A 10,451-nucleotide genomic window follows, 5' to 3' on the forward strand; every position below is an offset into this window, starting at 1 on the left:
TTCAGCAGATGATGCTCGCTGAGCTCTGAACCTGCAGCTACTTCAGCAGATGATGCTCGCTGAGCTCTGAACCTGCAGCTACTTCAGCAGATGATGCTCGCTGAGCTCTGAACCTGCAGCTCCTTCAGCAGATGATGCTCGCTGTGCTCTGAACTTGCAGCTCCTTCAGCAGATGATGCTCGCTGAGCTCTGAACTTGCAGCTTGACAAGCAGACATGTTGCTTTCCACTTTCTTCATGACTTTATATAATGAGCTCAGGATCTATATGACTATGAGATCTGCCCTTCACTTCCCGTAGAGGTGGGCTTATAGAAAAGTCCCTAAGAGCATCAGAGCATTGAGTCCCTGTCTGCTTTACTTGTAATGCCGTGCAGCTCTCCCTGACACTCCCTGCTGCCTCAGTGGCTGTGTAGTCCAGGTGCATTATGGGGGACACACCAGTTCCATCAGGCACAGTAGACGGTTCTCCCTGAACGCAGGGAGGGGGAGTGATTCTAGTGCCAATTGATTGGCTGCAAAGTCACAAAGAAATGGGATTGTCTTCTGCTGGACCTTTGGGGCCCTGTTGCATTAGGGGCCCATGAGGACGTCCTGTAGTACTCTGGTGGTCCAGCCTGACCTTGCACTGAGATCAGACGAGGATCCGTTTGTGCTCTGCTATTGGAGCATATTTCCCGGAAAGCCGGTCCTATGATGTCTGGGGGCAGACGGACCTGCGGGGGCTGCTCGTCTGCCGCTTCCTGTGCTCTATATGACATTGTGCGCAGCGATGCTTTGTGGTTATGCGGTATATCACTGCTGTCTGGGTCCCTGGAGCAGCACCCGGTTACCATGGAAACCAGGGGGAGGAGGGTCTGTTCTAATTGCGGAGATCCCGTGTCACCCCTTTTTACACCACCAGTGTGAGGGGGCTGTGCAGGTGGATGTAGTGCGGCAGGAAAGGGCCCCTCCTCCAGGCATTGCATGGGCTGCACTGGTGGAGGTGCATGTAGTGCCACAAGACCTGCACGGTGGAGGAGACATCCCCAAAGCTGTGCCCTTATGTCCTCTCCACTCCTCTCAGCCTCAGTGATTTATTGCCCACCTCCTACACACCGCCCCATATCTGTGTAACTAAGGAGGTCTTCATGCTCTGTGCGGTGGGATCTGCCTTTTTAGAAATAAAGCTTGTTGAAATTCAGCCTTTTGTGATCTGCTTGGACTTGTAGTCCCCCCGGGGCCCATTCCCATTTTTTTCTAGGGACACATTTCATAGAACAGTTTCTGTGATTCAGTTTTGTTTTTATATAACTTTCTACTGTACTTTTTAGATTTTCACAGTCTCTGCTTGCTGTCAGCGAATGGGAACAATCCTGATTTTATTTTATTTTTTCCTCTATTTGTTGCAGTTGTATCCAGTGCAGATGTATGGGGTGATACATGTTTCCTGCACTGATACATTGTAACAAACTCTCAGGACAGGAGAGGGATTTGTGCCATTACCTTCTCTCTTGTGTTCTGTTGATGGCAGGCAGTGGACATTGTCTTACATGAAGCGCAGGGTCCCCTTCCGTGGGGGGCACAATACTTGGCAGTTTTTTTGGGGGGTCGATGGTTGACACTAATAAAAACTCTGCTGCAGAAATCTGTTTTGAATAGTGTGATTGATGTCCTAAAGAGGTTCTGCAGCAGTTGAGTATTATTATGCTGTAGCTGACGAGGATAGCAGGCTCGGTATGGTGGTCCGCGGTGATGGGGGCTTCCTCTCACATGTAATGATGTAGACCTCCCGCTTATACTCTTTTCTGCTCTTTTCCTCACAGCGTCGTTATTAAAACTGTGGTACCGGGAGCTGGAGGAGCCTCTGATTCCTCACGAATTCTACGAGCAGTGCATCACTCACTACGAGAACCCAGAGGCGGCCATTGCAGTTGTGCATTCACTCCCAAAACTGAACAAGATGGTGCTGTGCTACCTCATCCGCTTCCTACAGGTGATGCCGCCTATCCTACTTCTGCGGAGGATATGACAGTAACCAGCAAGATCTATTAACCTATGGCTCCCCCGTGTGCTTTGTGACATTCCCCCAAAGTATTTCAAAAGAGGTGACAGGTTAGATCTAGTGACTATAAAGGGGTCCTCCACCTAGGTGTAGTTATTAGAACGTACAGCAGCTGAGGTGGGCATCGCCAGGCTACTGCCCGCAATCTATAGCCCTGTCTGGTGACTGGAGATGCACTGTAGATGTCACTTTATTTTCTGTGGGGTTGTCAGGCAGTTAGTCCCGTTCTGTCTCAACATCTGAAGCTTAAAGGGGTTCTTCAGGCTTTTCATATTGGTGACCTATCCTCACGATAGGTCATCAATATCAGATCAGCAGGGGTCCGACACCCGGCAACCTGTACGAGGAGGATGCGTGCCGTCTCCTGCCTCTCTTCCTGCTTGCCATAGACATAGCAGCAGCCAACAGGAAGAGAGGCAGGAGATGGCACGCGAGCACGGCGCCTGCCTCCTCTTCATAAAGCTGATCGGCGGGGGACCGGGTGTTGGGCGCCCGCCGATCTGATATTGATGACCTATCCTGGAAAATCTCTTTAAAGGGGTATTCCCATCACAAATAATGGGGGCTTATTGTCTGATAGGTGCGAGTCCCTCCTTTGGAACCCACACCGAGAACTGAGCGGGGAAGGTGGTGGACGGTGCACTGCGCATTCGTAGCCGCTCGGCCTCATAGAAATGAATGGGAGCGGTGGCCACGCAAGTGCGGTGCATTCTAATTCACTTGTATGGGGAGAGCACTTGGTGGTGGTGGTGAAACCGGGGGTCCTCCTGCCACCACTCGCCCTGCTCCGTTCTCGGCGTAGGTGCGGGTCCTAAAGGTGGGACCCGCACCGATCAGACAATGGCATATCCTATCGATATGCCCCCATTGTCTGTGAGGGGAAGGCCTCCACACAGAGGACAACCCCCGATTATTTCTGTAACCACTCCAAGAAAGGACGTTTTCCCTAGTTTACCCAAAAATGTTTTCCTGTTTTTTTTCACCCTTCAGCACCTAAGCACACATGGAGATACTGCATGTGGGTGCTGTAGCTAATAGCCATTGCCACATACAGATGTTTAAAGCCCATCTGTCAGCAGCTTTGTACCTATGACACCGGCTGACCTGTTACATGTGCGCTCGGCAGCTGAAGGCATGCCGTCTCCGTCTCCTCCCGGCCTGTGATGCTCCGCTAGGCTAGGAAGACATCTGCTTGTAACCAATCGCTAGCCGCGGTGGAGACTGGATCCCCTTGCATCATGTGACCATTTGACATGACGTAAGAGGAGCTGGGTGGGAAGCAGGAAAGTAAGCTTCCTTTTACAACCCCTTTAAGGATTCCTGATGGGTTCTCCATAACTCTGACTTTGTTCTGTCTTCCAGGTATTTGTCCAGCCAGCCAATGTGGCTGTTACAAAAATGGACGTCAGTAACCTCGCCATGGTGATGGCGCCAAACTGTCTGCGCTGCCAGTCGGACGATCCGCGTATCATCTTCGAGAACACCAGGAAAGAAATGTCCTTCATCCGGGTCCTGATCCAGCACCTGGACACAAGCTTCATGGAGGCCGTTCTATAGCAGATTGTGATGTCCCCCAGGACCCGCGAATACAGGAATATTGTGCGACTGTCTCTGTCTTCTCATTATTCCAGCAGAGACCTCCGCTCCCACCACATTCTCATCCTGTACAGACAACATGGAGTGAATGAGTCATCTGCTGTGGCAATAAGGACCCCATACCCCTCCACCTCGGACCAAAGTGCAGCATATGTCCCTGCAAGGCATGATGGGAGTGCAGGACACTGACTGCAGGGGTTAACGTGTATGCATACATGTGCCAGAGTTGTGAGGCGTGTTGTTTTGTGACTGTGCTGCAGCACATATAATGTGCTTTCCATTACCAAGCTTATAAAATAAGCCGTATCCTCTCCCATGTCAGGCATAGGTCAGCTCTACCCTCCACGTAGATCAGTGAGGCTGCCCCCTGGTGGTGGGCTGTGAATATGAACAAGATCAGTGATGCTGCCCTCTAGTGGTGGGTGCTGGTATGAACAGATCAGTGATGCTGCCCTCTAGTGGTGGGTGCTGGTATGAACAGATCAGTGATGCTGCCCTCTAGTGGTGGGTGCTGGTATGAACAGATCAGTGATGCTGCCCTCTAGTGGTGGGTGCTGGTATGATCAGATCAGTGATGCTGCCCTCTAATGGTGGGTGCTGGTATGAACAGATCAGTGATGCTGCCCTCTAGTGGTGGGTGCTGGTATGATCAGATCAGTGATGCTGCCCTCTAGTGGTGGGTGCTGGTATGATCAGATCAGTGATGCTGCCCTCTAGTGGTGGGTGCTGGTATGAACAGATCAGTGATGCTGCCCTTTAGTGGTGGGTGCTGGTATGAACAGATCAGTGATGCTGCCCTCTAGTGGTGGGTGCTGGTATGAACAGATCAGTGATGCTGCCCTCTAGTGGTGGGTGCTGGTATGAACAGATCAGTGATGCTGCCCTCTAGTGGTGGGTGCTGGTATGATCAGATCAGTGATGCTGCCCTCTAGTGGTGGGTGCTGGTATGAACAGATCAGTGATGCTGCCCTCTAGTGGTGGGTGCTGGTATGATCAGATCAGTGATGCTGCCCTCTAGTGGTGGGTGCTGGTATGATCAGATCAGTGATGCTGCCCTCTAGTGGTGGGTGCTGGTATGAACAGATCAGTGATGCTGCAATCTACTGACAAGCTGCATGTGTGAACAGATCAGCATGGCTATAGAAAGGTAGGCACAGGTCAGTGATGCTGCCCTCTAGTGGTGGTTAAAGAGAAATGCAGAGGTGCAACCCTCTCGTGTTGGCTATAGAAAGGTATTCACAGGTCAGTAGTGCTGCCCTTTGTCGGTGGCTAAAGAAGGGATTGCAGAGGTTAGTGCTGCCCTCTAGTGGTGGCTAGAAAAGGGTATGCTGGAGGGTCAGAAGGGCAGCTGGTGCTGGGACCCATATTAATTACCAGGAGCCAGCAAGAGGAAATACATGGAAAATGGATGTAAACAATATAATTCTACATTGGTTATTAAATGAATCACCCTGTGGCCGCGCCAACTGCTGGACGGAATGGCTGGGGGCGTCTGGCGCTGTCTCCGATGCACACATTATTTTAACGCTGCAGATGCCCAGTGAGCTGTTCTGCTTTTAATTGGCTCCATGACGGCAGAGTGAGCAGTGCCCATCCCTGGCCGGGTGCTGCCCGGCAGGGAGTAACTGGAGGCAGGTTACCATGGATATGTCGCATTCTCATGAGCTCGGGGGCACCCGATGTAACATGTACAAAAGCGATAATTCCAGCCCACTGTGCACGAGATCAACCTGACCACAGCGGAAAATAAATCCAAGAAAGAAACGATCCAGCACAGGACAAAAGCGTCACAGCAGAACAGAGTCACAGCACCCTCTGCAGGGCCGCCTACGCGTTTCAAAGGCCTAGTGCGTTCTTAGTCGTGGCCAAGTAGAACCCCACGGCATCAGATGAAATCGATTTACCATTACAGCAGGTAAATTCAGTATACAATGTGTCGCCATTTACACACGGTACCGCAACAGCTGTAATCAAATCTATAAACCACTAAAAACAAATACAAGTGAGTATAAAACCAACACACACAATGCACACCTTCTGTATCGAGGCCTCCTCTTTCCTCACTGCCGGGGTCCATACTTACAGTATAGCGGGTGACGTTATTAACAATATCCGTTACAAAGTGCAGGAAATACCATCCCTGGTGCTCACAGTTATCCGGGCCCCCCATGATCAGAGCCGGAAGACCCTGGTGGAAACCGATTTGGTAGCGGAGGCAGAAGACGAGGTGGTGACCTGTGAACGTACATTTAATATATCGCCAATGGCGATTCGCCATCACTAAAAATGGGGAGGAAGTAAGAAGCGTATTACCAAGAATAGTAGTCCGACCCTGGTACCTACCTACAGTGGACACAAAGGAAAAGTGTGCTGAATACTTACCTGTCCTTACAGATGATGGTTGGTTGCTCGGAGATCACATACCATATACAGTGGATATACAAAGTCTACACACCCCTGTTAAACTGTCAGGTTTCTGTGATGTAAATAAATGAGACAAAGATAAATCATTTCAGAACTTTTTCCACCGTTAATGTGACCGATAAACTGTACAACTCAACTGAAAAACAAACTGAAATCTTTTAGGTGGAGGGAAGAAAAATATAAAAATAAAATAATATGGTTCCGTATTTCTAGTGCAGCTGAACATTTCATCCAACAGATGATTATAGAAAGCGTACCGCCCGGGGGTGGAGGCTTAAAACGCCAACCTTTAGACAGGGAGGCATATTGGATATTTCGTAATTTAAGACGGGAACTTCTGCGTCGTTATTGGAAGTCCCTTCATGGCCGGCCGCCAACGTATGCAAAGTCAGCGACATATATGTATAAGCAAATCGTTTCTGTTTTCCTTCACCCATCTTGTATACATTTAATATGTGATATATCTTCCCTCATCATCTGGCTCGCGAGTGCGTTGATTTTATATTCACTTGTATTTGTTTTTAGCTGTTGCGGTACATGACACCTTGTATGCGGAATTTACCTGTTGTTGGTACCGCCAGTCTATAGTGGTTAATCAATGCCCCCTGATGCTGTGGGGCGCCTACTTTACCCTGACTCAGATTGCACCAGGCGTCCGAAACGCGTAGGTCGTCTCCCGCACTGGATGCTGTGATTTTATGCTTTAACAGAATAAAGGAGATTACGGTTTTATCAAGTGCTGGATCATTTCGTTCTTGGTTCTATGATGTGACCTGCTCAGATCCGTTAGAGAGGGGCACAGTCTGATGTGCGCGTGTTCTATGCTCAGCCGAATAATCTGGTAATGTCACAGCACCCGCCGCTGGGCGCAGATTTATCCGCCTTTTCTGTGCCAGTCTCGATCTCCTGTTTGCTGGTGTGCGATGTGCAGGCCTCGTAATAACTCCGTGCAGCTATGGGCTGGCGTAGAATTGATCTATAATTTACAGCAGTTTCTGGGGAATTTATGGTAAATCTGGCGGGCCGTGAAGGCTCCGCCCCCTCCTAATCCCACCCCTTTTATTTGCACCATTTGAAAAGTAGCAAAAAAAAGCAAAAAGTTGCAAATGATGGCGCCCCCCTCCCAATGTGTCTTCTCGTGACTACGCTGGCAGGATGACATCATCGCTTATGTCACTTACTCGTCCGGCACAAAGCTTTAGAACACTATTTATTTATTGGTTATTTAACGCCCCCTTGTCTCTCGAGGACGGTGATAGGACTAATAACTTCTCGACTCTTGGTCTGGTCGCTGACAACCTAGTGCAAGCCGCGCTGCCTGGAGGCTGTTGTCGCGTTGATGTATTATGTCTGTATATAGAGAGTTCTCACTGTAAATTATATTTATTGGATGAGGATCCGTTCTGTACATTATCACACGTCTGTGCGCGCCGCCGCCGCGGTGTTCTTATAGTGCACATGATGTGTACATCCCTCCCATGATCCTCTGCAGGTAGAAACGTGTCGGCCTCCACATCGGGCTGCCATCGTACGTGCGCTCTCCTTGTGGGCGGCTGCTCTCAATGTGGCGGTCCACCCAAAGATATATATGCACTGCCTGGAGCGGACGGGTGCGACAATCATCTGTTCTCTTACATCCGTTATTCTTTCAGGTTTCTGTGAGGACCTTTATCAGAAATAAACCACTGTGTAATTTCTAGACAGGACTGTGAGTGCAGCGCTGGATGTAACCGGAGCATAAGACGCAATGTAGTTCAGACCCTGAAACCAACAAATCAATGATTGCAGCTCTGGATGTAACCGGAGCATGATGTAGCTCAGACACTGAGCCACCAGAGGGCAGCAATGAGATCCTGCAGCTTCAGAGCTGAATGGAAACCAACAGAGCAATGACTGCAGCTCTGGATGTGATCGGAGTGGATGATGTACCTTTTGATCAGTAAAAGGATATTTAGCTTTATACTGTGAATCTCCCTTAAACCTGGAGCTTTACCGTCATATTTAAAGGGGTGGTTGCACCAAGACAAAAAAACGGTTCGGTGATTAGGGATTACATAGAGAAATATGGAAGGGGTGGCACAGTGCCAACTTTCTGCCATCCCTTGCTGCAGATCCTGCCAGGTTCTCAGCCGCCAGTCCACAAAGCGCCCCAGTGCCCTGCGAGAGCGACTCCGCGCCATCGCCCTTCCCAGTCTGTATCGTAAGATGAAATATCCTGACTCTACCCTCTCCCATCATCATCATCATCTATGTCCAGAGAGAGAAAGGGACCCAGCGCCATCATGTGACCCCAAACCATCTAGATCATTGACCGCCATGATGTTTTCTGTGGAAATGAGCGTCAATCAAGGGACAGAAAACGTAACGCGTCCGACCGGAATATTTTTCGTTCTTTCTTCCATAATAATCACGATCTGTAATATAAATGATGCATTGTTACCGTGTACAGAAGAGGCGCGATTCCTGCATGATCCATACACGATATACTGTATAATCACCAGACTTGTCACCGTGCGCTGACCCCATCATTGATACAGTGCCCCCCACCCGCTGTTGGAATCCCGGGGTCCGTGTGTGTGTGCAAATCCCCTCCCGGTACATGTACACGCAGCCACGACCCCGCTTCCTGCGTACGACAACCACCAGCTTTACAGCTCTAGATCGGAGGAGGTTTCCACGGACTTGGTTTCTTTCTGTTCCTTTTCCCGGTAGAGCGACACGACATTGTACATGACGCCGGCCATAGAGCTTTGCTTTGTAGCCTTCTACGTCTTGTTTTTTTCACTGTTTTTACAGAATCTATTTAATTTTTATTTTTTACAACTGTTTTATTTATTAAAAAAATAATAATTACGGAATAATTGTTAAAAAAATAATTACAAAAATTGTGTCGAGATGAGAACAATCTGATGCGAGTCAACTCGTTGTAACGACCCCTCCTTGGTAAAGCGATGGTTCTAACATTCTTCTTCTTCCTATTGAGTAGATGCAGATGTCACAGTGCGTCCACCGGAATAAAGACTAATTTCAGCATCTAAAACCAGGATGGCGTCTCTGTGTGATTCTGTACCAGAGCCCTGACCCGTCTGATTGTGGGTCCGCAGGGGGAACCTTTCTTATAGCTGCATCTGAGAAAGCTGGGTGACAGTTTGGCCACCAATATGGCTCCCGTAGATTACCCAGGCCAGGCCTCACATTACGTGGTGCTCTGTGCAGGATAGTCCAGTGGTCCTGCATGGTAGGAGTATGGTATTACGGTGCGTTAGTATAGTATATAGCATAGTGCAACTTATGAGTGTGGTAGTGCAATACTGCAGTATAGTAAAATGAAGTACAGTGCATCCAGAAAGTCTTCACACCCTTTCACTTCCTTCACATTTTGTTATGCTGCTGCTTGAGCTAAAATTAAAAAAATTCAAGCGTCTCCATCAATCTGCACTCAATACCCCGTAGTGAGAACAGAATGTTAGAAATCTTTACTAATTTATAGAAAATGAAATTTAAAATTTGTCCTAGACATAAGTATTCAGCCCCTTTCTCCTGGACATAAGTGTTCAGCCCCTTTGCTGTGACACTTGACATTGAGCTCTGGGGCCTTACATTTTAATGCCGCATTCACACATACATGGATTTTCACGGGCCGCGGTCTGTGAAAACCTGTCCTGCTGATTGCAGGACCGCATTGTGTCATTGGTTGCTGTGGCACCGTGCACTTCGTGCCACTGTACAGTAATATACTCGTATAGATCATATGAGTGTATTACTGTACAGCGGCATGAAGTGCACGGTGCCACAGCAACCAATGATGCCATGCGCTCCTGCACTCAGCAGGACGGCAGGCTGGGTTTTAAATCCACGTAGGTGGCCTAACTGGATCATCTCTGAGATGTTCTACACCTTGATTGGAGTCACCTGTGGTAAATTCAGTGGATTGAACATGATCTGGAAAGACACAGCCGCGTCTATATAAGATCTCACAGCTGACAATGCATCAGAGCAAAAACGAAGACATGAGGAAAGAACTGCCTGTAGAGCTCAGAGACAGGATTGTGTGGAGACTCAGATCTGGAGAAGGGGACAAAAAATGTCTGCTGCACTGAAAGTTCCCAGAAACACAGTGGCCTCCATAATTCTTACATGGAAGAAGAACAACCAGGACTGTTCCTGGAGCTGCCGTTTGGGGGAGAAGAGCCTTGGTTACAGAGGTGACAAAGAACCCAATGGTCCCTCCAAAGATCCTGTGTGCAGATGGGAGAAACTTCCAGAAGGTCAATCGTCACTCCAGCCTCCACCGATCTGGGCTTTATGGCAGAGCTCTGCTGTCCGGAACGGGACTTGGCTCTCTTTCACGCAGCAGACTAGCCGCACGAGATCCGTGCATATGAAAGA

The 10,451-nt window shown here is 48.9% G+C and overlaps 1 protein-coding gene across 2 annotated transcripts in view; it reads left to right on the forward strand.

The window, feature by feature from the left end:
• Positions 1 to 9,083, forward strand: part of ARHGAP39 (Rho GTPase activating protein 39) — a 146,478-nt gene extending 137,395 nt beyond the window's left edge. For both annotated transcript variants that reach the window (XM_044294416.1, XM_044294417.1), the window contains 2 exons: positions 1,804 to 1,973; positions 3,405 to 9,083. In XM_044294416.1, the coding sequence (XP_044150351.1) occupies positions 1,804 to 1,973; positions 3,405 to 3,599 (365 nt within the window). In that variant the 3' untranslated portion in view covers positions 3,600 to 9,083. The remainder of the gene's footprint in view (positions 1 to 1,803; positions 1,974 to 3,404) is intronic.
• The last annotated feature ends 1,368 nt before the right edge of the window (positions 9,084 to 10,451 follow it).

The sequence above is a fragment of the Bufo gargarizans genome, chromosome 5 (genome assembly GCF_014858855.1).
Source record: "Bufo gargarizans isolate SCDJY-AF-19 chromosome 5, ASM1485885v1, whole genome shotgun sequence".
Taxonomy (NCBI): Eukaryota; Metazoa; Chordata; class Amphibia; order Anura; family Bufonidae; genus Bufo; species Bufo gargarizans.